This window comes from Phytophthora sojae (genome assembly GCF_000149755.1).
Source record: "Phytophthora sojae unplaced genomic scaffold PHYSOscaffold_2, whole genome shotgun sequence".
Taxonomy (NCBI): domain Eukaryota; phylum Oomycota; class Peronosporomycetes; order Peronosporales; family Peronosporaceae; genus Phytophthora; species Phytophthora sojae.
Genome location: NW_009258116.1, coordinates 989,051 through 1,015,024, shown reverse-complemented (window position 1 = coordinate 1,015,024; position 25,974 = coordinate 989,051). Strand labels below are relative to the sequence as shown.

The following is a 25,974-nucleotide window of genomic DNA, read 5'->3' as shown; positions in this document are numbered from 1 at the left end:
ATGGGAGAGGTACTGTACTGTGTACGACAGGATAGGGGAGGCAGGTATTTACCAGCTGACGGTTGCAGTTGCTATGGCATTAGCAATGCAACCACGACCTGGAGATTGACAGGATAAGGGACAGATGCTGGCGACTGGAGTCTGCGTCACCTTTTGACCAGCGCCAGCGATCTTATCGCACTTCGTCCTGGTCCGCCTCAACCACAAAGTCAACTTCAACGCTGATGACCAATGAAACCTGTCGAGCTTCGCACCAGTCGCCATGGCCTGTGCCTTGAGGAGGTCGTCACACAGTTTGCTTTAAAGTGCCTACACTACAACAATGGGTTTCATTTCAACGGTATCCATGAGTGGCTGGGTATCAAGGTAATGCTAAAGTGAACCTTGAGATCAGGACGAACTGTCCGAGCTCACACTCATCGTGGAGGTGAGTAGAGTTCCACAGTTCGGCGGCAACTCAACGGGCTCCTTGTGTACGAACTGCTGTCGCGCAGCTTCCAGTGTATCCATTTGGTTGGCCTTCACCAAGCACTTGACGCAGAAATCCACCTTCCGTTTGGACAACTGTAGATCCAGGGTAATAAAACTCAGCTTCTTGGCCACCTTGCAAGACCCGCACAATGCTCCGAAGCAGAGTTTACAGGTCGTGTTGGTTTTGCCCAGTTTCGAGCTTTTGATCGGCTTGGAGCACGTCACACACGTCGTGCCGACCTCTGGAGCCCCGCGTTCTCTTACCCTCGCGTGCTTCTGCTCCAACAGCCACGCCAGCTTCTTCATCTGCCCGCAATACGAGTACTTAACCCCCGCCATTGTCGCCTGCACCATGCCCATGACCGCCACCGAGCGAATCATGTCACCTCCCGGGTCCATGATCCCCCTGCCACAGCAGTCCGTCCTATCGGGTCCCTCTTGGTGGAAAATGGCAGAACGACATGTTGCCGCCGATCCGGTTGGGGAGTTTGTGCGTCTGTGGGAAATTAACGGAGTGCAGCAAGTGGTAGCCCACTTGCGGGGGGGGGGGGCTTGACCGCTATTCTCGGGATTGTCCCGCGACCAATCGTCACCAAATGCCAGCATCGACCAGCTGTCCTTCATAATGTCCCGTGGGTCCCGACTTGTCCTAAAGTGACACACCCTCTATTAATAGTTAAACTAAATGAACCCACACGGGGAGGTTCATGACATCTATCCGCATATCTGAAGTGGCGGACTCGTCAGCATGCCCCACAATACGAGAGGCGGCGCGTGCGTACGCATGCAAGCTAAGGAGAAGACGCTTGTCGCGACGAGGAAGAAGGCGGGCCGAGGGTAGCAAGTCTTTGAAGGTGAGAAGCTCACTGTTGCATCGCTTTATTCTGCGGCATCATGACGTGTGTTACTGTACTATTATATGATGTAGGCGCATGGCCAAGATAACGATGGATAGCAAAACCTGGTTGGAAGTATCGCTACAGGGCGCCTCCAGCCTAACGACGGCGACTGTGAGTACCGTCGCTAGCTGCGGCTAATGCTGAAGCGCAAGCACTGTCCCGTGTTGTACCTCGACTCAGACGAGGACTTCAACACGTACACCAAGCAGCTCCAGACGTGCGCGCTCGGCTCCTGACGCCCTGACGTCGAGGTTTGCTCGCTGCACTTAAGGTACTGTGATATTTACTACCGTAGTCTAATAGTTCTAAGCGGACTAATTGATCAGTTGTATTCCTTTGTTCTGTGTTGTTGGTCATGTAGAGCCTTCCTAAGCTGACGTAAAATATGCACTGATTGATTTCCCACTCTGAGCTTTGTACTTACAGTACTTGTTGTTGCCTGATGGACCGCATCTTCGTCTCAACTCGTAGCAGCTCTTACACGCTGACTGTTTTGAGTGCTTCGCAGGGACGTCGCCCCTGTGCTGATCACTGCTGCGGGAGTCTTTTGGTGCGTTTGGCTGTGTCTGGATTGTCATCTTCTTGCGCGGAGAGGGTTCTTCGGAGTAATCGGGAGCAGCTGCATCGGACTGAGCTGCTGGTGACACCTTCCGCTTTTTGGACCGATTTTCAAGGCGACAGCGGAGAGCATTGATGGACAGTGCCGACGCAGGTTTGATACGCTGAAATTTCTCGAAGATCATCCTCCATTTTCCAGGTGTATTTTTTTCAAACGAATCCGCAGAACTTCGCAGGTGCTGTTTGGTCCCAGCATCCATGACTTCGGGCAGCACACGAGGGGGCCCTGGTACTGCAGCGACTACAGACGCAATCGTTTCACCGTTCGTGACAGCGCTTTTAGAACTAGTCTCTGGAGCCAATTGCGCGTTGGCAGCGAGAAGTACAGGCTCGCGCAACGCGGTACCACTCGCCTCGCTGTTCGACAACTTCAGGCCTACTTGTAGACGAGGTGAAGGTGCATTCGCCACTTCGGTCGGCTCTTGACCTTCATTATCACGATTTCGGCGCAACTGTCGTTTACCTAGTGACTCCCAACGCTTTTTCAACCAGGCGTCGACTTCGGTCTAATTTCCGGACAAACACACGACGCCAATTGGTACACATTGTAGTACACTTGCTTCACCTTCTTAATACCAGACGAGTAGCGTAGCATCGTGAATAGCTCCTCCTGCAACACTCGTTCATCTCCGGACGAGGGGCTGTCATCAACAGCTTTCACGGTGATAGGGATCATGGCTGTACTTGCTTTTGACGCGGGGCTTCGTGCTATCTGCTCATCAACGACCGACAGGCGACGAGAGATTGCTCTAAAACTTCGCTTTCGAAGATCGAGCGCGGGATTGTCGATCTGGTCGACAGCACAGTTAAATATTATAGTCGCGACCACCTCGCACGTATTCCACGGTTGACTCGACGCCAATTGCTCCCCTCGAATCTCCTTCAGCAAGGAGAACTCGTGTGAGGAGAATTCATTTGTGGATTCGTATTCTGGCTCCAAACGAAGAAATGTTACAAACTCAGCTCGAGAGGTCTGCTTTCGATTCACACGTGAGCGCACGAGAAGCCGCCGGATATCTGTAGTCGGAGCATGCTGATCTAGCATCCTCCCTTCGGCTCTATCAGTTCGCAGGCGGATTAGATCACTCAGTCTTTCCCATGGTCTGTTCTCGTAATTGCTGGATACTCCAGCACGATACGACGGATTACACAAACTGGAACCTTGGCGCGTAATTAGCTCGTACATGAACTCCAGCTGAGGAGAGGCAGGAAATTACTCGCGACCCAAAACAGCAGCAAGGCACATCGTCAAGAAGTCAAACTCAAAAAATTCAGGATTTCTTCCGAACTTGGCCCCTACTTTCAAATTGTGCTAGACACCACAGCATTAGATACGCATATAGTAGAATATGATCTGCATGCAATTACCTGCAAGAGGAAGATGTCGAGTATACGAAGGCCCGTTTCGTACGATACAATACGATCTAAGAGCTTGCGGAGTTTGGAATGAACTGCTTCGAGCTGACTAGTCGAAAGTACTCGTACCCTCCCGCCATTCTCGACGTATTCAGCCTCGCCAACAAATAAATCTCCTACTCGGATCTGGTTCAGGTTGCTAGCTATGCATCCTTGCCACTCAGGCTCTTTGACATTGAGGCTTGAAGCTGGAATCTTGCCCAGAGCGGTTGAAAACAGTGTAGCCATTTCTTCGGGCTCTCGTATTTTGTGGTCGGCCGTGTAAATAGCAGAGGACAGCTCAGTCGCTAGCCATCCCCGCATGACGTGATCCTTTACCTTCTCTGTGAACCTTTGGATGACGTGGAAAGGGTCTTGTTTGACCACCAATGCACCGTTGAAGACCTTGTCAATGAGGATTCGTGTGCCGTTGGCGTGGTCGGTTATACAGAAGCGAGATTCAAGTGGTTTTGACGCTAATTGCGCGGCCACAGGTTTTAGAATTGCCGCAGTTTCAGCGTGATTTTCTGAGTACGTCAGGCCACGAGCAACAATTTGACCTATTTCATTTTGGGCAAGTAGTAGCATACGTACCCGCTTGATTGATCTTTCTTACCTTGAGCACCAAATACTTTGAGTTTGCTGCAAAACTTTTGCGAATGATCTAGACGAATCACTCGCTTGATTTTGCACTGTGTCATATGGGCTTCAAGGAAACTTCAGACTGGGTCAGCCATATCTTTTGAAGAGCCTCATCATCAAGACATGCATTCGCTTCCATGTATTGCTCCAATGACACTAGCATAGGAGGCGAATAGTTTGCTTCTTTTTGCCTTCGCTTCTCCACCTCGACACCTGCAACAGATAAGAGAGCATAATAGCGTCTCTGACGACAACGGGTGACGCTGCTGCTTGCCCCAGATATGCCTCTTGTCGTTAGCATGCTATCATAAACAAGGTTAAACAGCTCGCGTGATACACCCGTTTGATAGGTTAGAAGGTAAGGGAATGCTAGCAAGAGTTCTGGTGATGATGCTAGATACTCATCGTCGATAGTTGAAAATGTGCGTGTTGCATGAGGCCCTGTACAGCGATACCTTGCATAATACAAAACAGTCTTGTGATCGACGTCGTGTACGTACCGCTGCAAATACTCCTTCACTTTTGGCTCACACAGACACCCCTCAACAACGCATTTTGGAACGCGGCTAGTGCGAAGGCACTCCGGGGCCCAGGCGAGCGTAGGGTGGCCGTGCCATGAGGAGAAAAGTGAGTCCTTTTTCTTCTCGGGAAGCTGCAATTCAGGAGGGAACTTCCTCAGGGCGATGGCGTCCCGCACAGCAACGAGTGCTGCGGAGGCCTTCTTGCCCATGTGAAAACAAATAACGACTGTTCCCAATAAAAAAAGCGGCGGCCCGGGAATAGGGGTTAAGCCCCACTTGCTCGCCATTCTTGAGGGTCTGGTGCCCGTACTCTCGAGATACACGTAGTCGCAGTTGCGGGCGATACCAATGGACGCTCCGGGGATGTCAAACTCCATCCACTTGACCACGACAGAGCGGAATGGCTCCTCCACAGTCGGTTCTACGACGGAATCGAGTACAGCCGCAGCACTGAAGTCGTTTCAGTAGGACGACTTGATCCGCATCGACTCGAGCGTTGGGCTCATCAACCCAACCATGTTTTCGTCCAGAGTTCCAGGCAGCGGGCCGACCATGAGCAGCTCTGGGAACTTGGAGTCCGGGTTGGAGCTCTTTTTCTCGAGATACGTCGTCGTGGCGCCTGAAGTCGCGTGTTTCTTCCATCGCGTGAGATCCACGCGCTTGTCGTTGCTGAGATGCTCTTTGTACTTCTCGAAGTTTGCCAGGACGAGGGTGTCGGCGATACCCACGAGCTTTTCTCGGTCTTCGGCGGTCAGCGCCAACTCCTCGAAGGGGTTCACGGTGAGGCGCTTGCTGCTCATTGCGCTCGACGTGCCGACGTCGACGTCGATGCCAGCGCACGAATTGAGCAATCTAGCTGGCTGCGGGCTGCACGCCAGTGCTGCAGGAGGGAACAGCAAATCGCGGATGGCACTCCACCCGGTAAGCGACGTGACAAACAACTTGTTTGTCACGTTGTTTGAAACAATGCATGCGCATTGCGCGCATCCAGCTGAACCATTTTCAACGTTGATGCCGCCGCGTTACAGACTGCGCTCAAGGAGCGTGAGCGGACTCTAATTCACAGTCAGTAGCAGGAGCTGGGTGAACTGGGCAACAACGTACAGCATCATTCGGCATCAATGCGCGTTGCAACATCCATTCAAATGCTTCAGGGTTGTCGTACGTGTGCCCCCATCGGAAGCGTACTTCTAAGGTGACGAAGCTAGCTTCCCACGCAGCACGACCACTCCTTCGCCCTTCAGCAGCACTCGTCCAGCCCCAGCAGCCACCAGGTCTAGCGTGATGAATCCACCGCGAACGGGGGTGAATTGCTGCGCCCTGATCGTGGTCTTCTTGAGCAGCGGGGCCCAATACGGACCGAGCGCGCAATGCGCGCTACCCGTCACTGGGTCTTCGTTCACGCCCACGCGAGGCCCGAAGAACCGGCTTTGAATGTCCACGTTCGACGCGCTGTCCTGTACCATTTCAGCCGTGACAGCGAAGCCTCGTACGTCGAATTCCCCTAGCTGCACGAAGTTGGGCTTGATGGTGGCGAAAGCTTCGGGCTGAAGGCGAACGAGGAGGTCCGTCGTGGCTTGCTTCACATCGACGATGGCTTCACGCTGCACTCCTAGCGCCGATGCTACCTCGTCCATGGGAAAGTTGGGCTCGACAGGCTCAGCTGGCTGCTCGGGGAAGTCCATCAGCACGAGTAGCTTCTGCGTGTCCGGCTGCACTTCGAAGCGACACACCAACACGCCACTCAGCGTGTGGAAGTGGAGAGTGTGGCTCGTGGTCACATGACCGGCGTCGTGCAAGGCGAACGCCGTAGACAGAGTGGCATGTCCACACAACTTCACTTCAGCGCCTACAAAACAAACACAGAACAAATTCACCACCTTTTTAGCAACACAACCATAAGCGAGATACAATCTGTGCAAGTTTGTTACCTGGCGTGAACCAGCGCAGATCGTACTCAACGACATCCTCCGAGCTCTTGGCATCGCGACCACGAGGAGCGGCATACGCTGTCTCGCTCAAGTTGTTCTCAATAGCCACTCGCTGCATCCACTGCGTCGCCTCGGGCTTGTGGAACGCAGCCGGCGACAGCAGCACCACAGCCGCCGGGTTGCCCTGAAACGCCTCGCTCGTGAATGCATCCACCTAAAGCACGCATCACAAGTCAGCAACAACAACACCTTTCCACAATGATCCTTATCCCTCACCTGGATCATTGGCGGACATCTCGCCGCTTGGCAGTCCAGCTCGAGCTCGAACCACGGGTCTTGGCCGTGCACCACAGGCGACAGCCTCGTGACGGAGAAGCCGCAGCCCACGTAGAACTTGACTAGGTACGCCTTGGCGATCATCATGATGCGCGTCACCTGCGGCTGCAAGTCGCACACGAGTCTCACGTAGCGCTTGAGCATCTGCGCGGCCAGTCCGCGACGACGGAAGGCCGGGTCCACCACCACCGAGTGGATGCACAGCAGCGAGCCGTGCGGGTCGTGCTGGCTCATGGACTCGTCGTCCAGCTCGTGCCTGGCGGTCAGCGTGCCATTGACGAAGCCCACGAGGGTCTCGGAGTCCCCATTAGTCGGCAGGTACGCGGCCCAGAAGAAGGCGCCGGCGTTCTGCTGCCGGAAGCGGATGCCCGACTCGCTGGCGGCTTCGTCCGCGGGGTACGAGGCGGCCTCGAGGGCGGCGACGCGCTGGATGTCGCGCTCTTCGGTGAGCAGAGCGAGTCGGAGGTGGCTGGGAGACGGCATTTGGTCAAGTGATCCTATGGTTGATCATCATGAGTGACATGCTTGTGAAGTAGCGTTAGACGACTGAAGTGACAGTTTGTTGTCACTTGAATAATGTATGAGGAAGGTGGTGTGGTCTACACATGTGTAAAACTCAAACGCTCGCAACAAACGACCTAACCGGCACCACGAATGTTTTCTGGTGGCGAGGGCGGAATGCTGTCATGGTGCGGCGACGATTCTAATGGCTTTAATGGGGTATGAGTGGTGGCCCCGCGTATTAATTTCCGACATGTGGCCATCACTTGGAAGCTTCGCACAAACTTTTAGAACTACACTGTACTATCCTGTCTCAAGCTCTGGTGGCGGGAAGCAAATGCTGAGCGCCTGTACTGTATACTATCATCTTCCTCCTACACGTACGTTGAAGACCGATGGCGCCATTGTATCGCTGCTCAATGATTATACTGTACTGTACACATTACATATTGTACAACGAAGTTTGCGGGATTTGTTCCAGCATGGGTCAGGAATGGGACGTGGGTCAAACTAATAGGGGGAGTCGAACCTGGAAAATCCCTCCCAAAAAGTAAGCCAAGGGATTCCCAATATCTGAGCAAGAAAATGACCAAAAGATAAGCAAAAACTGAGCGATACGGGGGTAGTCAGAAATTGCTCAATAAATGTGAGATCGCACTTAGAGAGATACGATGGCCCTTCCCGGCGTAGGTGGCGAAGCCGAGAGGGCGAAGCAGGAAGGGCTACGGCTCGGGCGCGCTAGAGCAGTATCCACAGCGCAAACACCCGCAGTAGCGTGCGCGCCCTCGATGGTATTCTCGGAGGTGGTGTTGGCGGCCGCTAGGGAGAGCCTAGCGAAGTAAGCACGCGACAGCAGAACATACGCAACACTCATGCTGCGGGTCTCGTATAGCTAGCTTTCATGCCCTCGCAGACAGCTTGGAGAGCGCCCCACTGTCTACGAGTCGACACCTAATGCGCACACACCTACGGACAGTCCTTGCATGTTCATGCCTGCGGCCGCCTGCGGCTATGGCGTCGCGGACGAGAGTTATGCTTCACCTAGGCGAGCTCGCAGCACCCCGATCCGAGACCAGAAGGTGTGGGGGGCTAAGTATGCTTTCGCAACGTCGAACTTGAACTTAGAAATAAGCAGCTCATTGCACAAATAAGCCACCTCTGGAGGTGGCTTACTTCGGAAATGAGCAGAAAATTCCCAAAAAGTAAGCACCGTTTTTGCCAGGTTCGACCCCCCCTAATAGTTTGACCCTGTATAGTTTGAAACTATACAGATTCTCTGTACGAAATCTACACTTTTGGGGTCAAAACATACAGGTAAAATACTGTCACCCTGCTAGCGCTCCAACCAACCCTTCCTACTTGGGGCACAAAACCCTACCGCGCTTACGCGCGGGGATCGGCTCGCTGCGCTCGCTTAGGGCGACCCTATTAATACCGCGCTTCGCGCGGGAATCGGCACGCAAGGTGTTATGTATATTCATGGCAGCTGAAAGCGTTCGAGCTGCTCGACGCTTGCACGGACAACCGGGATTAGCGAAAGGAAGTGCTTAAAGCCGTAATCTCGCTTATCCAATCTCCGCTAAATCGTCATTTGTGACTGTACCGTATCCAAACTGCAGTGCAGAGTTCGGGTGTCCTCAACTCGTGTACTGTAACCGACCGACACCAACGTGAAAATGCTCGGTTGTACATGTAGTTATGCCCGCCAACGTTATCTGCCGCTGTCGGACCTTGGCCCCACCGAGAGATCCCCTTCATAATCAAGAGCTACGTAAGGTAACCTTGGCCACGCAGCACTTGGTCAGTGAGCAAGACGACCGAGCCTGCCTATCCAAGATTACAGCGAGACACCTTCCTCCTGCCTCCTCATTGCTGGGCTCGTTTCCCGTCTCGACAATTCCGGAGCCGCTACAGTGTACTGTACGGTAGCGTGGCCCTGTGGTGCTACGTACAGTAAACTTCAAACTCGCCTTACCACTCGAAGTGAGTGGCGTCACTTCTCAGCGGAGACCGCATAAATTAGCGGCAGCTCGCTCCTTCCTGTTGTCGGCTTGCCTTACCGTCCACCCACCAGAGCCCACCGACTGCTGAAACGGCAGCAACAGGCACAATAGACCTTAAAACGAGTTTGTCAGCGCTCTATCAGACTCTTAGCACTACACGATTTTGCTACGATACACTTGTCGAAGACTGAGGTCGTTCCAACCGAGATTAGCTACTCGCTATTGAAGGTGATCTTCGTTAAATACTTTAGCAAGTCCGAATAGCTTAGCTCGGGGCGTAGGATTGATCTAATCGGTAGTTTGGCGCTATATCGGAAATTTCACAATAGACCTGGGAAAATGCTCAATGACTTCGCAACCACCCAGTACGCTGTACTTGTCGGTCAAACTGGACACTTCTGGCCTTACTTGGCGCCGGTCTCGACATCACCGGCAGTGGCGCCGAGTCCACTTGTGTACTTAAGTAGCCTGGTTAACTAACAAACGACATGCATGCATACAGTGGAGCTCGAAGAAGCAGTCGACAGTTGCCTGGTTAATTCAGCTCAATGAAGCCCAGCCTGCACGGCGTGCGTCTGCTGCTAGCCTGCCGCGAGCTTCGATGCGAAGAAGCGTGACCGCAAGCGTTGCGGTCCCCATCCGCAGCATGTTCCGCATCCGTCGCGACATCGAAGGAGTAGGTGCAGGAGGGGTGATAATGACGCGACAGTGTTTAGCATCTTAAATAAGTGAGTCTAAGTAGTCTACCCGAAGAGATTAAGCGACTTTATGTGTGCCATGCACTCGATTAGAACCGAGTATAGTCGTAAAATACTGAGTGACTTCGGAAATATCAAATCTCCGTTGCTTTGTGGCTTTCCCCACCATTTCACTTTGCAACGAGCCAAATCACTGAGTGGGCACAAATACAACAACGAATTTCGCAATAGATCACCTACTCGGTTTGAGTTCTATTAGAACGGATGAGGACCGCAACGCTTGCGGTCACGCTTCTTCGCATCGAAGCTCGCGGCAGGCTAGCAGCAGACGCACGCCGTGCAGGCTGGGCTTCATTGAGCTGAATTAACCAGGCAACTGTCGACTGCTTCTTCGAGCTCCACTGTATGCATGCATGTCGTTTGTTAGTTAACCAGGCTACTTAAGTACACAAGTGGACTCGGCGCCACTGCCGGTGATGTCGAGACCGGCGCCAAGTAAGGCCAGAAGTGTCCAGTTTGACCGACAAGTACAGCGTACTGGGTGGTTGCGAAGTCATTGAGCATTTTCCCAGGTCTATTGTGAAATTTCCGATATAGCGCCAAACTACCGATTAGATCAATCCTACGCCCCGAGCTAAGCTATTCGGACTTGCTAAAGTATTTAACGAAGATCACCTTCAATAGCGAGTAGCTAATCTCGGTTGGAACGACCTCAGTCTTCGACAAGTGTATCGTAGCAAAATCGTGTAGTGCTAAGAGTCTGATAGAGCGCTGACAAACTCGTTTTAAGGTCTATTATTGAACGCTGTACGAGGCTTCACGCACTCGCACCCAACAGAGTTGTGGCCATAAAATACCAGGAGAAGGAGCACCTCGCTCACGCTCTCCTCTCCATGCGCAGCCAGCCATCGTGATGGACTTATCCATAGTATCCATGGAGAGGCTTCAGTCTCTATGCGCTCGCCTCACTCGGCTGTCCTGCTTGAAGCAGTCTGCTTGGCCATCAACCGCAACGCCTGCAGTGATTGCAGTGAGGCGAGGTGTCGATCTTTGCCCGTGCGACTTGTTTCTGCCATGCAGCTGGCGCCGCCGCGACTTGTTTCTTGCCTGCCTCAGCCTGGGGTCGTGCCATCCTGGCGTTCAATTCACTTGCCGTCACTATGGACCAGCGGCGTCACAACCGTGCCATGCCGATTTGGGCCCAAATCGGATGGCGTTGCGTGCACACATGTAATGGACCTCTTCGCCAAAGAACCGAGACCTGCTCCACGTTTCTCCCCGAAAAGTGCGCGCGTCCGATGCCTGCTCATCAGTGTCGAATTTGCGCGTGCAGCAGAGCTCTCAGTCGCAGTCGAGCGGAACGATGGCGGGCGGCAGTCGCTTCACCGTGAACCCGTTCCCGGAGCTGGTGCTCACGGCCGAGGACCGCTCGCAGCTCATCCAGATCGCGCACGACCTGGTCGTGGCCAAGTTCGCCGAGTACCAGGAGCACATCAACAACCAAAAGTACGTCGACCAGGCGCGGTGGAAGAAATACTCCAAGGACGGCAACACGATGATGTACCTGGAGCGCAAGAAGTCCAACCCGGAGTCCAAGCTGCCGGCGCTGCTCATGGTGGGGCCCCTCCCCGGATCGCTGGACGAAAACATGTTCGGACTCGTGAGCCCGACGCTCGAGTCCATGCGGATCAAGTCGTCGTACCTCAAGGATTTCAACGCCGCGGCCGTGCTGGCCACGATCGTTGAGCCGACGGTGGAGGAACCTTTCCGTTCGGTGGTGGTCAAGTGGATGGAGATCGATATCCCGGGGGCCTCGCTCGGCATCTTGCGGAACCGCGACTACATTTACCTCGAGAGTACCGGTATCCTGCGTCTGGACAATGGAGAGCGTGTGGGTTACCATCTACTGCACTCGGTCAGCTTCCCCCAGACCCACGACCTGCCGAACCGCATCAGGGGCAACATGTCGTTCTGCGGCATGTTCCACCAGGAAGTACCGGACAAGACCGACTGTCGAGGAACGGGCGTCATGGACCCGGGAGGTGACATGATCCGAGCGCTGGGCGTTATGGGCATGGCCCAAGCCACGATGGCGGGACTCAAGTATTCGTACTGCGGGCAGATGAAGAAGCTGGCGTGGCTGCTCGAGCAGAAGCACGCAGAGGCGAGGGAACACGGCACGCCGGCATTCAAACCGGTTTGCGTAACCTGTCAGAAACAGGTGAGGGGGAAGAAGTTTGGCGAGTTTGGCAGGTCCAGCAGTACGTGCAAGCTGTGTTTCGGAGCGGTGTGTTCGTCGTGCAAGATCCCCAAGAAGTTGAGTTTCATCGCCCCAGACCTTGAGATGGTGCAGCGCAAGGTCACGTTTTGTGCGAAATGCCTCATTGCAGCGACCCACATGGATACGGAGGAGGCAGCGCGAGTGCAGTTCGTGTACAAACATACAGTCACGTCCAGCGTCTACGGATCTTCAGGTCGCTGCTCATTCGAAAGTACGCGCTCGGATAGCACGATGGGTGGGTTTTGAGCGAGGAGAAAACCGGATGGCGACGTTTTTTCAAGTGATGTACATATATATAAGGAATTACAAGGAGTGTTGGATGTAAGACGAGTATTTGGCTGCGTCGGGCTTTATTGTCGGGTTGTATCGTGATTTTTAGTGATTGTGCGTCAACATCAATTGACTAAACTAACAATCGCAGCTTGATGAGGCGACAAGCTTACACGTGTCCATTATTGTATGTAGCGCCATGTATGAAGCACCGGATACAACTATATATTTGTAACTTCTTCAACGTACAACAACATGTATTATAACTTACATTCCCCCAGGGCTTCTTTGATCGGCTGGGTGAAGCGTTTCGCTGGTATCAGAAGGATATGAGGGACGACATCGCTCGGTTTATCCCTGACGCAGCAGCGAAGTGCTGGCGGCTCGGGGTTGCTACGACACTACAAGTGATCTGGAAATGGCGATCCGAGTATCTGAATCCAGATCCCAAGCCCCACGCTCATCGATTCCGTGCGCTGTTACGGGTGTGGCTACGTCAGAGCTACCTCACCATCGATGCGTCCTACGCAACGAATGCCAGCTCTTCTGCAGAGCGCCGGGCCGCTCGGATAGTTGTGAACGCGCTGGCCGCGAACTATGACCCACTTCCCATTCCTGTCGTCGCGGCTGATACGGTCTATGTGCTGTTCTTTGACGGGGGATCGCGTGGAAACCCAGGCCCAGGGGGTAGTGGGTCTGTGATTGTTCGGCTTGACCCTGGTGCGAGAGCTGGTGTGCCCGTATGGTTTGCGAGTATGGCGTATGGAGATATACGCACTACGAACAATACGGCTGAGTATCGTGGACTCCTACATGGCCTCAAATACGCGAATAAATGTGGGCTGAAGCCGCTACATGTTGTCGGCGACAGCATGATGATCATCAAACAATTGGACGGACGGCGACCGCCTCTTGCTGCGCATCTTGCGAGACTGTACTGGCACTGTCGGGTGCTAGCCGACTACTGTCGAGTGGAGACATGGACACACCACTACCGCACCTACAACAAAACTGCTGATGCCCTCGTCAACATGGCGATGGATACACACGCGAGCAAGCAGCTGGCCGACACCGGGCGGGGTTTGCCGCCCGGGCACTGGGACATCGCCCTTCAAAACGTGAATCGTGATATCGGTGAGTGGCAAATTGGGAAGCCTCAGCTACTGGAACGAAGTGATAGGACTGGTCATCCTCAGGAGAGACGGCACAATCACAGCTAACAACGCGTATGGATGTTAGCTTCGGATATTGTTGATCGTTAGTACCTAGCTCTAAATGAACACAATATACCTCACCATGAAAATGAAATGAAACTTACATTTCGCAATTATTTTTTACTAATGTATATGTATTTTAGTACCTAACAATTGCTGACATGTGAACCTTCAAAACCAAAGTTACCTCAACGCCTTTGGCCCAAACCAGCGTGGGCGTGAAGCGTGTGAAACCTCCATATCTGCGATCAAGAGGATTCCGCGCATGGGCTAATGCCGATTACTAAGTAGTGACATCCAGCCGGGTTGGTTTGTAATGCGTCTTCTGTTGGCGTGAATAAATATCCGGTGTCGAGAAGTGGCTCACTGGCCCGCTCACATGTAGTACACGATGTACTGTATGCTTGTTGCTTGACTGTGTAGTTTTCAACGACTCTTGCTGCCTGATAAGGCAACATTCAAAACATTTTGTTAGTTGGACACCATGCCGAATGTGGTTAATTTTTTATGATTATCTTGCTTGGTACCTAACGTTATTTGTTTGAATCATTTTGGCTACTTGACGCTTGAAATTGTTGTTACAGCGTATGTACTTATAATAAACAAAGCTTGGATGCTTTCGTTTGTACAAAATGCTGAATTGATCCCAGTTGTCGTCTCTTGTGTGTTTATTTACAAGTTCTATAAAACCCGGTAAGTGTGCGCCTGGTACTGCGCTTTTGTATCCCATGGTCTGAAAAAGTTTTATAATTTTTGCTGTATACTCAGACCAAGTTAAATACGGAGCACTAAATCTATTTGATCAGATATGACAGGGGGGCCACAATTGATTTTCCATGTATTATTGAAGTGCATGTAAAAGGATTTTTCAGGTTGCCGCTGAAGCTGAAAAATCCTTTTCAGTATTTCTGGTTTGAACAGGTACTACATTAACATAAAACATACATTGTAATTAACTTCACAAACGCATTGTAATGAAAAACGGTTCGACTATTATTTGTACAATACTTCTCTGGCCCACATAAGAAACAACACTTCGGTTTTCTGGACATAACTATTTACAAAAAAATCGTTTGGCGACTCGCAATACCTCAACCGAAAGCATTTGCTCCGTTTTACGCTATGATTTAAAAAAATCTAGCAGCAGAAAGAAAAGAGAAACAGCCTTTTATCTGAAGTCCGTTTTAGGCAACATTAGGTTTTTTAGCGAGGTGCCGTCAAAAATTAGCGATATTAGAAAATAAAATATCACCGTAATCGCGAGTGACTGCTGTACCCTTATGTTCGGTTGTCGATGTTGTAGCGCCTGTTGGAGACGAGTTAGAAGGGCTACAGGTTTGAGGTTTTTCTACGCGATTATCTCGACATGCGCAGACCCATTTATTTTGGCCAATAGTAAGCTGAAACAGTTGATTATACCCAATCATATGTGACATGTGGTCCACATCAAATTGAGGTTTAATGCCGAATGTTGTTTCTTAAGTGGGCCAGAAAAGTAATATTTAAGATAAAATGCGGAGCAGCCGCCACCAGTTGTGCGAGCACCATGATTTGCACCTCCTGCTGTTAGAACAGAGTCTGCTCGGCGTTTGGGGATGGTATTTCGGCACTTCACAACTTGCCACGCATCACGCTTCGTACCGGAATGAACAGCGAACGGTTCCCTGTAAACCCATTTGGGGAGCTGTCGCTCACGGCGGAAGAGCGATCGCAGCTCTAGCTATCGCCGAGTCTCTCGTGCTTGCCCGATTCGAGCAGTACGAGGAGCACCTGAACAACAAGAAGCACATCGACCCCATGCGGTGGAAGAAATACTCGAGCTCTGGAGCTGTAACGATGTACATTGAGCGGAAGAAGGCGAATCCGGAGTCCAAGCTGCCTGAGCTCGTCATGGTGGGGGCACTACCCGGCAGTCTACACGACAACATGTTCGGTCTCACCTGCCCCACTATCGACTCTATGCGAATCAAGTCGTCGTACCTCAACGACATAAGTGCTGCTGCCGTTATCGCGACTATCGTCGAGCCTACAGTGGACGAGCCGTTCCGCTCGGTTGTGGTCAAGTGGATGGAGATCGACATCCCCGGCGCTTCTATCGGACTCGTGCGCAACCGCGACTACGTGTACCTCGAGAATACAGGCATCTTGCAGCTGAAGAACGGCCAGGAGGTTGGCTACCACCTGCTTCACTCCGTGAGCTTCCTACAAGTCCATGAGCTGCCGAACAGAGTGCGCGGCAATATGTCGCTCTGCGCTATCTTCCACCAAGAAGGGCCTGACAAGACGGACTGCCGTGGCCTAGGTGTAATGGACCCCGGGGGCGACATGATTCGCGTGGTGGCTGTGATGGGGATGGTCCAAGCGACGATGGCGGGGCTCAAGTACTCGTATTGTGGGCAGATGAAGAAGCTCGCGTGGTTGCTGGAGCAGAAGCATGCCGAGTTCAGGCGAAAGGGGGTCCCGGAGACGGGATCTGAGTGCGTGACGTGCTCGAAGCACATCAAGGCCTCGAGATTCGGGAAGTCGAGCAGTTCGTGCAAGTTGTGCTTTGGTGCTCTGTGCGGATCCTGCAAAGTGTCCAAGAAATTGACCTTCATTGCGCCGGATTTAGAGCTCTCCCAGCGCAAAGTGAGTTTCTGCGTCAAGTGCTTGCTGGAAGCAACCAAGATGGACACGCTGGAAGCTGCTCGCCAACAACTTCTCGGCAAGGATTCCGTTCAAATGAATGCCTACCGTGGCATCTACCTCAACTCCGAGGTGAGTTCGTCGTCTGACAGCACTGCGGTTTGATCTAGCTACGAAACATTGATTTGTCTCCAATGAAGTCAAGTTTTGATAGTCTGTCGGACGTGTAGGGTATTTTGGACCTTCTTTTTTTTTCGGGACGACGTACGGAGTCGCTCGAGGTTTTCGCAATCCCGACTCCGGCACAAGTCGCTCGCAATCGGAGATCAGGCGATACAACACTGTACATGTACCTACAGTACACAATCGCGCGCTGCGCGGACCGGAGCTTGGTGGTCGAGGTGACGACGCTGAAGACGAGCGTGTGCCAGATTTCTGACGTTGACCCCCGAGTCGTGCTGGGCGCTACATGCCTCCGTGCATACTGTATACGGTATGACCCAAGTGCGGCAGTACGTGTAGCTTTCGACTAAATGGAGCGTTGGCCAACTTGTTGCCAACATTGTTGGCGGTACAGTACGCAGCGCTACAGCTGTCCAACTTGAGTCAATATATTGTCTTCACAGGGTAGAGCATCTCTCTGCAGTCAGAAACGTTATGAATATAATACAAGAACTTTAAAGAATTTAAAAATTCTGGTATTGGTATCAGTGATACCGTATCACGAGTGAGTGCGTCATTAACCGAAATGTTGCGTTGTTGACTGTACTTAAGTAAGCCGGGAACGTCGTTCGAACTCTCGACTCCGGAGTCCCGAGGCCCAAGCTGGAGCGAGCGATCCAACGAGGCCCAGCACGCCTCCAGCTCCAAGATTTGCTGTTCCCTCTTAGTACAGAATCTGTACCGCATTTGGCGAGTGTACCGCTACGTAGCGGTCCGCTACTTTCCCACACCATTTCTCGATTTGGTTGGCGGCGGAGAGGAAGGAATGAGCAGCAAACGCTTCACCGTCAACCCCTTCGGAGAGTTGTCTCTCACCGACCAAGACCGAGCTCAGCTCCTTCAGCTCGCCGATCAGCTGGTGCTCGCCAAATTCGAGGAATATGAGGAATACCTGAACAACGAGAAGAAGGTCGACCACAAGCGCTGGAAGAAGTTCTCAAACGCAGGCTCGACGATAATGCACCTGGAGCGGAAGAACTCCAACCCGGAGACCAAGCTGCCCCAAGTGCTCATGGTGGGGCTCCTACCCGGCACTCTGCACGAGAATATGTTCGGTCTCATGAGTCCGACTCTCGAGTCCATGCGGATCAAAACCTCATACCTCGACGACTTCAGCGCTGCGGCTGTACTCGCGACGATCGTGGAGCCTTCGGTGGAGGATCCGCTCCGCTCTGCAGTGGTCAAGTGGATGGAGATCGATATCCCTGGAGCTGCTCTCGGAATCGTGCGCAATCGCGACTACGTGTACCTCGAGACCACGGGTCTACTCCACCTCAAGAACGGCGAGCAGGTTGGTTACCACTTGCTGCACTCCGTGAGCTTCCCACAGGTGCACGAGCTTCCGAGCCGGATCCGCGGCAACATGTCGTTCTGTGGCATTTTCCACCAGGAAGGACCCGACCGAACGGATATTCGTGGCACGGGGATTATCGATCCCAAGGGGGATATTATCCGCACGATGGCGGTCATGGGGATGGTGCAGGTGACCATGGCCAGCGTCAAGTACTCGTACTGCGGTCAGATGAAGAAACTCGCGTGGCTGCTTGAGCGACAGCACGAATACGCGAAAGAGCAAGGCCCTCCAGTGGCGGAGAATGTGTGCGTCACGTGCTCCAAAGAGATCAAGAACTCGAGGCTGAGCGAATTCCGGAAGACAAACAGCACGTGCAAGTTGTGCTTCGGGGCTCTGTGCGGCGCCTGTAAGATCTTGAAGAAGCTGCACTTCATAGCCTCTGATCTGGAGCTCGTACAGCGAAAAGTGCACTTCTGCGTCAAGTGTCTAATGGAGGCGACTCGCATGGACACGCTGGAAGCTGCGCGCCACCAATTCGTTTACAAGGTCCCCGTGAAGCCGAAACTCGGAAGTTTCTTTGCTGTCGAATCAAGTTCATTCTCCGACGATACGATGGGATCATTTTGAGATCAAAGGCAGACCCATTAATTACGCTGAAGTCGTACCGAGGATAACTATCGCTAACGTGGCGTTCCCTTAGTTTACAGTTAAAACGACAAAGCATTCGCTCATTACTTGAGATTTGAATAGAGTTTTCCTACTAAGACATGCTTTCTGCGGACGCGGAATAACGGGGTGTATACTTTTACATTTCGTCCCCGATACCGGCACTCTTCTTCTTGAAATTCGAATACTCATACTTGTGTCGTACAGATTTGGACATCACAACTGTATGAACTAACTTTTGCGAACAGTTGAGGTGAAACGCAACTCATCGTGCTGATATTAGAATCACATTTGAACATGCTGCTCTGCATTGAATGTTTTCGGCAATTCTCACCACAGTAGCGGCAATCAACACCTAATCTGCATAGCGCAAAGATCTCGCAAGCGTTGCACTAGACTAATTCTGGGATAGCAGTAAAGCTGCTAGCGCAACCCACATCCGATTATTTGAAGCCGATCAGATGAAGCCCTCCCGTTGAAGTTAACATCAAAAACAATTGGAATATAGTGGAATCAGATATTTTGATACTTAAATAGCTAAACCCGATCCGAGTTTTCGGGTCAGAAGCTCTCAACTCCAACAAGAATCACCCAAAAAGCGGTTCATTCCCGAATTTGCTGTAGCGGGCTTTCTTTCTGTTTCGATTGCGCGCTATGGACGTTGGACATGCACAAGGAGTTGATGGCGATAGGCCGTGCTGCTCTGCCTGGCGAGCATGCTTATTGGCGCAGGTTGCAGGTGCTGCAGTCACCGCTGTGGCTTTGCCAGCGCTCGCTCGCGACGTCACCAGAGCTTCATCTCACGGATAAGGTGCCGATCGCTAAGAATTATTTATTCTTTTAAGAGTGGTTTAAAAAGCCATTTTACTTACATTAAAGCACTATTTTATTATAGATTCTGCAGACCGTTCCCATTTCCACATCAAGGCACGGGCTGTGCTGCAGAAACCGAAGCTCTCCATCTTTTCGTACACCATCGTCCTGCCCCTCATCGGTGAGAGATCAGAACTATCGAAATATTTTTGGTAAAAATATGGAGCTAACATATTGTCGTAGTGTAAGTAAGACCTTTGAGATGCGTCGACGGAGTAGCAGGCGACGATCTTGGCCACAATCGCCAGCCCCCCCCAAAAAAGAAGAAGAAGAACACGACGGTGTGTAGCAGTCGAGAAATACTCGATACCCGGGCCTTACCACAGCGTTTGCTGTATTTACTTGCATTTGCAGCTACCGCATGCTGTCGCTAGTACCACCAGACGAATGAAATGCGCGAGGTCATGAAGGAGGAGTTCATGATGGAGACTCCTGACCAGCAGGGTTTTACTGCAAACTATGGATGGTCGGAGCCAATCGTCATCATGGTCGCGTGAACTGTCGGGTGGCGGATCGTGAGAAGCAAGACGTGCTTAGGGCATCGCGTACGTGGAACTGTTCATTCGAGCTATTATTTTGTGGGGTTTATGCTGACAGCGTTGTGTTTTTTGCTGTTCGTGCAGCAACTTCGGCGAGCATGCCCGTTTCGCAAGACGACGTCGAGGGCTCGCTGATGAACTGGATGGTTTTCATGGCGGTGCTGGCGTGGGCATTATCCCGATCCTCGTATTAGCTGCACGCTGTCAGTGGTCAAGGTGGTTGGTGCGAGACTGCTATTCTTCTGCGGGCAATGCCCGCAGAAGAAGCAGTCTTCGCGCATTCAATCGAAAAGGTGGTACATGTATTTGGTAACAGTACGGTGACTGCATGCTTACAACGCAATGTTCCATAGAATTGACTTTATTGTGGTCTTGTCGAGGGTACAGGTTACTGTTTTGACAAAAAAGTAATTTATGCGTGTATAGTATTATTTCGGAGTGTTTTCTGTGAGTGTGCAGTTGGCCAGAGTATTTGGCATGCGTCAGAAGTAACCTATGGCGTATTATGTACTCCGTAACGTTAGGATTAACAAGCAAAACGGATACAGGTATGTTAGCTCCTGCGCGATCAACAGAGCCTTTTGTTGTTGTGCATTTTTCCCGCTTTTGTACCAGTAATTGTAAAGTACAGCTAGTCGCTCTGACGCTGCGACTTGCTACCCTTCAACTCGCAGCGCAATTTTTTGTGAAGTTGTCATGCAAACTACCAAGCTATCCCAGCCTACGCAAAGCTCTAGTATTAATTGTTCTGCAAGGTCAGCGGGAAAAAAGATCTTATAGCCCAGTTGGCAAACTTGGCCAACTTGGCTGCCACAACCATTGCAGCGACGATAATAAAAACAGTGATGGCAATTCTAGTCTATGCTGCGCTGCCAAACTACAGTCTTTACTCAGAAATCTGTCGAAGCATGTTCGTGGAGGTCGAAATATCACAGTTTGGCGATTAAGTCGATGTGATCGTAGCCTCTGATCCTGAACTTCCAACCGACAGCCCATAGCTTCGTAGCTGCACATTCTCCCTAAAGACTAACTGCTGACGAGCAGCTTCCAGCGTGTCCACCTTGGTTGCTTCCAGCAAACACTTGACGCAGAAACTCACTTTGCGCTGGGAGAGCTCTAAATCCGGCGCAATGAAGGTCAATTTCTTGGACACTTTGCAGGATCCGCACAGAGCACCAAAGCACAACTTGCACGAACTGCTCGACTTCCCGAATCTCGAGGCCTTGATGTGCTTCGAGCACGTCACGCACTCAGATCCCGTCTCCGGGACCCCCTTCTCCCTGAACTCGGCATGCTTCTGCTCTAACAACCACGCGAGCTTCTTCATCTGCCCACAATACGAGTACTTGAGCCCCGCCATCGTCGCTTGGACCATCCCCATCACCGCCATCACGCGAATCATGTCACCTCCAGGGTCCATGATGCCCGTACCGCGACAGTCAGTCTTGTCGGGCCCCTCTTGGTGGAAGATACAAGAGAGCGACATGTTGCCGCGGATTCGACTCGGAAGCTTGTGTGTCTGGGGGAAGTTGACGGAGTGGAACAAGTGGTAGCCCACGCGCTCGCCGCTCTTCGTGTGCATGACGCCTGAACTCTCGAGGTACACGTAGTCGCGGTTGCGTACGATCCCGAGGGAAGCTCCAGGAATATCGATCTCCATCCATTTGACCAGTACAGACCGGAAAAGCTCGTCCGGTGTTGGCTCGATAATGGTGGCGAGCACGGCTGCTGCGCTGAAGTCGTTCAAGTAGGACGCCTTGATCCGTATGGCCTCAAGTGTTGGGCTGATCAGTCCGAACATGATTTCGTCCAGGGAACCTGGTAGAGGACCAGTCATGAGCGTCTCGGGCATATTGGACTCCGGGTTCGACTTCTTCCGCTCGAGGTACGTCGTCGTGGCGCCGGAGCTCGTGAACTTCTTCCAGCGGTTGAGATCCACTTGCTTGTCGCTGTTAAGGTACTCTTCATACTCCTCAACCTTGGCCAGCACGAGAGCATCGGCGATATCGATGAGCTGTGCGCGGTCTTCGTCTGTCAGCGTCAACTCCTCGAAGGGGTTGACGGTGAAGCGCTTATTGCTCATTCCGACGCAAATTCGAGAATGTCCACGCGGCAAGGACCGACCTGACAGCCGCAAATCTTGGAGCCTTGCATGTGCCTGGCTTCTAACCAGCCCAACAAGACGACTTGGCTTTCGACAACCGGCACACCACATCGACTTTCCGACTTGCGACGCTACAGCACAGGGTGTCGTAGTCACTCGCATCCTCGACACGGCCCAAACCGTTCACAATAAGTGTACATGTAAACGCTCACCTGGTAGACGAGCTAACTTGTATGTAAGACAGATGACTTCGTATTGGCACGTCAAGGGTTATTGGTACAGTACATCGGTTGAGCAGTTATTTAGCGGGACGTGGGTCAAACTATACAGATTCTCGGTACGAAATATACACTTTTGGGGTCAAAACATAAAGGTAATAATACTGTCACCCTGCTAGCGCTCCGCGCGTACCCAACCAACCCTTACAAAACCCTACCGCGCTTCGCGCGGGAATCGGCTCGCTGCGCTCGCAAGGTGTTATGTGCCAGTGTGTGTTTCGTACTGAAAGCTGTATAGTTTGGACCTTTCGCCTTACCGGTACAGTATTTAGCGAACAAGCTTGTTGACAATATAAACGTTCCGCTCAACATAATCACTATCCTACATGTACAGTACCAAACCTTGAACTCAAATCGCGCTTTTTTAAGCGCATTATTAAAATACGGTAACAGGTATATTGTACTGTACGCCAACGAGGGTTGCTTCGACTGCAGTGGCCGGGTTCCTCCAAGGGGACGTTGGCCAGTGGATTGACCACAATCCCGATTCGGAGGACGACCAGCGGGCCTCCTCACTCATTGGCGCGGGCGCATTTGTTGGCGCTTTTGGAGCCAGCACACCATCGCCTGATGTGTACTTAAGTACTTAAGTAAGCATGAGATGGAAGGACATTGTTTTTGGTCGTTAGCTAGCCTAAAAGACTGAAATGAAACCTCACTTAAAACGAGGGTTGCTTCGTGCATTTACGATTACCACTGCAATACATGTAGAGCACTTGGATTTTGCCATGACAAGCAGTTGCCCCGCGGATTAGTGGATGCTTATCACCACAAGGTTATATATGCTTTCGAAGTCGTTTCATTTGGTGAAGAATCCACAGTACATGTGTATGTACAGTATCTGTACAGCAAATGCTGCTGGCAGCGATGCCCGCCTCAACGTGAATCTCAATCGTTCGCCAAAATGAAGCAAAATCCGTACCTGTCTTCTTCAGAGCCATGTGGGACTACCAAACCAAACCTATTTTTCATTGTGCACACGGTATTTAATTAAGCGCTTCTAAATAAGGAATGTACAGACGGAGTCCTTTCAAAGGACACCAAAGGACTCCTTTGACTTTATTCGGTTGATCTGGCTATCATTGAGCAAATGACTTCGTAGCGCGCTGTCATCCAGAGTGACGACCTCGATCAGCAATGTAAACACCATGAATTCCCACGAGTAAATCTATGTCCAAATTGGATGTTATAAATTGACATAGATTTACTCTGGATGATCCAAACGTTAAAACCGCTCACCATCTGTTTTTGATGAGCTCAAATTTAGATCGACCACTTTTGGTTCTACCAGATATTAGAACAAACTCCCAAAAACGGACCCAATCACCCCGCCCATAATTGTTTTCTGCCCATTTTACCACGACTTCAGCTTCAGCCATGGCGAGCAGCGTGGTGAGCGCGCTGTTCGGGTCGTACGACCTGCGCAACGCCAAGCAGTGGCGCGACGAGGACATGGCGTTCCGCGAGCAGGAGGTCCAGTGGCTGAACGACGACATCGTGCGCGCGCACCAGTGGCGCGTGGCCGACATGGAGCGCTCCCTGCGGCGCGAGAAGCTGCAGAGCGAGCACGTGGTGTGCGAGGCGCGCGCCGAGCAGCTCTCGACCGTCTCGGAGCAGTGCACGCTGCTGTGCGGCTTCGTCGTGAGCGCCATGTGCAACGTGGGCGTCCCCGAGGACGTGCACAGCTACGCGCTGTTCCTGTACACGGTGCCGGGCACGGCCGTGTGCGTGGCCATGCTCATCTGCGCCGTCATGTGCACCAACCTGCAGCTGGCGGTCACGCGCTACGCGGCGCACTCGCTGGAGGACAGCGTGCGGCTGCTGGACGTGGGGCAGCTCGAGTGGGAGTCGCCCTTCAGCGCGTGGTGGCTGCGGCGCTGCGAGAGGGAGCAGATGGCGGCCTACAAGTTCCTGCTCATCGGCGTCGCGCTCTTCTTCTTGTACCTGGGGGCCGTCTCCTGGATCCAGTTCTACATGTCCACGGGCACGTCGCTCAGCATCTCGACGCTGTCGCTCGTCGGCTTCTTGGTCTGGCAGCTGCGCATCGCCAGCAAGTGGCGCTATCTGCTCACGCCGCCGTCGTCGTCCTCGGGGAGTGTCGCTGCCAGCACGTCGTCGGCGTCTGTTAGCGGCAGCGGGCGGGCCTCCATGTTGTCGCAGTCGTATTTATCCATGCCCCGGTCGCCGGCGTCGTTGACGTTGAGGAAGTCAATGGTGGAACCCAATGCCGCCGCCTCCATTCCTGCGTCAGCGTCGAGCTTTACCAAGTCAATCACACCAAGTGAGAGTTTGAACATGCAAATGTAATATATCACTACGAGCTTTATCCGTGCTGACGACGTTTATTGAGAATCGAGGAGATGCCAACAAAGGCCTCCAAGTTCTGTCAAATTGCTGACTAATGAATCCGAAGGTTGTTTTTTTGGTATCTAAGCGCTACAAACTTGTTTAAGTAGAAGCGATCGTGGCGTCTGAGCCTGAGCTCAACAACGAAAACTCGATGTTTCGTAGCTGAATGTTTTCCGAGTAGACGAACTGTTGGCGGGCAGCCTCCAATGTATCCATGTTCGTATCCAGTAGGCACTTCACGCAGAAGCTCACTTTGCGCTGTGAAAGTTCCAGGTCCGGCGTGATGAAGCTCAGTTTCTTGAAAACCTTGCACGACCCACACAAAGACCTACAGCTAAGCTTGCATGTGGTGGTCGACTTTCCGAATCTTGACGCCTTGGTTGACTTGGAGCAAGTCACGCACGCAGATACGGTCACAGGTGTGCCCTTCTCCCTGAACTCGGCGCGAGCTTTTTCATCTGACCGCAATAGGAATATTTGACACCGGCCATCGTCGCTTGAATCATCCCCACGACAGCCATCACGCGAATCATGTCACCTCCTGGGTCCATCACACCCGTTCCACGGCAATCGGTCTGTCCAGGCTCAGCTTGGGAAAATACGCCACAGAGCGACATGTTTCCGCGGACGCGGCTGAGCAGGTCACTCGTTTGGGGAAAATTCACTGAGTGCAACAAGTGGTAACCAACTCGCCTGCCATTCTTTAGACACAAAATTCCCGTGCTCTCAAGGTACACGTAATCACGGTTGCGTACGATTCCGATGGAGGCTCCGGGAATGTCGATCTCCATCCACTTTATCACAACGGACCGAAGTGGTTCGGCCACTGTTGGCTCGACAATGGTAGCGAGGACGGCCGCCGCACTAAAGTCATTCAAGTAGGACGCCTTGATTCGCATCGACTCGAGAGTCGGGCTTACGAGACCGAACATGTTTTCGTTCAGCGTACCAGGTAGTGTGCCGGTCATGAGTGTCTCGGGCAGTTTAGAATCCGGGTTCGGTTTTTTCCGCTCAAGGTACGTCGTCGTGGCGCCTGAACTTGTGAACTTCTTCCAGCGAGTGAAGTCCACGCGTTTTTCACTATTGAGATATTCGTCATACTCCTCAATCTTGGCAAGCGTGACGGAGTCGGCGATCGATGAGCTTGGCGTGGTCTTCGGTTGTCAGCGCCAAGTTCTGGAAGGGATTAACGGTGAACCGTTTGTTGCTCATTCCGCGGTAAGACGAATTGAGGAATGCCTACG

At 52.2% G+C, this 25,974-nt stretch overlaps 9 protein-coding genes across 9 annotated transcripts; 5 read left to right on the top strand and 4 right to left on the bottom strand.

Annotated features, from left to right (window-relative positions):
• Positions 1–390: 390 nt before the first annotated feature.
• On the bottom strand, positions 391–5,376 carry PHYSODRAFT_344380 (hypothetical protein; the record flags this gene model as incomplete). The annotated part of the gene is made up of 4 exons (XM_009520074.1): positions 5,021–5,376; positions 4,857–4,996; positions 4,526–4,772; positions 391–877 (listed from the first exon to the last, which is right to left on the bottom strand). Exons 1-4 carry the CDS (start codon positions 5,344–5,346, stop codon positions 391–393), a joined length of 1,200 nt encoding a protein of 399 aa, XP_009518369.1. The 5' UTR covers positions 5,347–5,376.
• Positions 5,377–5,736: 360 nt separating this feature from the next.
• Positions 5,737–7,296, bottom strand: PHYSODRAFT_485869 (hypothetical protein; the record flags this gene model as incomplete). Its single annotated transcript, XM_009520073.1, has 3 exons — positions 5,737–6,395; positions 6,478–6,691; positions 6,754–7,296. 3 exons carry the CDS (start codon positions 7,294–7,296, stop codon positions 5,737–5,739), a joined length of 1,416 nt encoding a protein of 471 aa, XP_009518368.1.
• A 4,082-nt stretch (positions 7,297–11,378) lies between these two features.
• On the top strand, positions 11,379–12,542 carry PHYSODRAFT_482415 (hypothetical protein; the record flags this gene model as incomplete). The annotated part of the gene is made up of 1 exon (XM_009520072.1): positions 11,379–12,542. The coding sequence occupies one exon, from the start codon at positions 11,379–11,381 to the stop codon at positions 12,540–12,542; it is 1,164 nt and encodes a 387-aa protein (XP_009518367.1).
• Positions 12,543–13,417: 875 nt separating this feature from the next.
• PHYSODRAFT_443986 (hypothetical protein) lies at positions 13,418–13,717 on the top strand (the record flags this gene model as incomplete). Its single annotated transcript, XM_009520071.1, has 1 exon — positions 13,418–13,717. A coding segment is annotated over one exon (300 nt), but the record flags the coding sequence as incomplete, so codon positions are not given.
• A 1,575-nt stretch (positions 13,718–15,292) lies between these two features.
• On the top strand, positions 15,293–16,570 carry PHYSODRAFT_251157 (hypothetical protein; the record flags this gene model as incomplete). The annotated part of the gene is made up of 1 exon (XM_009520070.1): positions 15,293–16,570. One exon carries the CDS (start codon positions 15,293–15,295, stop codon positions 16,568–16,570), a length of 1,278 nt encoding a protein of 425 aa, XP_009518365.1.
• Positions 16,571–17,393: 823 nt separating this feature from the next.
• PHYSODRAFT_480113 (hypothetical protein) lies at positions 17,394–18,548 on the top strand (the record flags this gene model as incomplete). The annotated part of the gene is made up of 1 exon (XM_009520069.1): positions 17,394–18,548. The coding sequence occupies one exon, from the start codon at positions 17,394–17,396 to the stop codon at positions 18,546–18,548; it is 1,155 nt and encodes a 384-aa protein (XP_009518364.1).
• A 2,394-nt stretch (positions 18,549–20,942) lies between these two features.
• On the bottom strand, positions 20,943–22,082 carry PHYSODRAFT_478967 (hypothetical protein; the record flags this gene model as incomplete). Its single annotated transcript, XM_009520068.1, has 1 exon — positions 20,943–22,082. One exon carries the CDS (start codon positions 22,080–22,082, stop codon positions 20,943–20,945), a length of 1,140 nt encoding a protein of 379 aa, XP_009518363.1.
• Positions 22,083–23,758: 1,676 nt separating this feature from the next.
• On the top strand, positions 23,759–24,688 carry PHYSODRAFT_486152 (hypothetical protein; the record flags this gene model as incomplete). Its single annotated transcript, XM_009520067.1, has 1 exon — positions 23,759–24,688. The coding sequence occupies one exon, from the start codon at positions 23,759–23,761 to the stop codon at positions 24,686–24,688; it is 930 nt and encodes a 309-aa protein (XP_009518362.1).
• Positions 24,689–24,829: 141 nt separating this feature from the next.
• Positions 24,830–25,942, bottom strand: PHYSODRAFT_324331 (hypothetical protein; the record flags this gene model as incomplete). The annotated part of the gene is made up of 4 exons (XM_009520066.1): positions 24,830–25,036; positions 25,089–25,114; positions 25,215–25,884; positions 25,922–25,942. The coding sequence occupies 4 exons, from the start codon at positions 25,940–25,942 to the stop codon at positions 24,830–24,832; spliced, it is 924 nt and encodes a 307-aa protein (XP_009518361.1).
• Between the last annotated feature and the right edge of the window lie 32 nt (positions 25,943–25,974).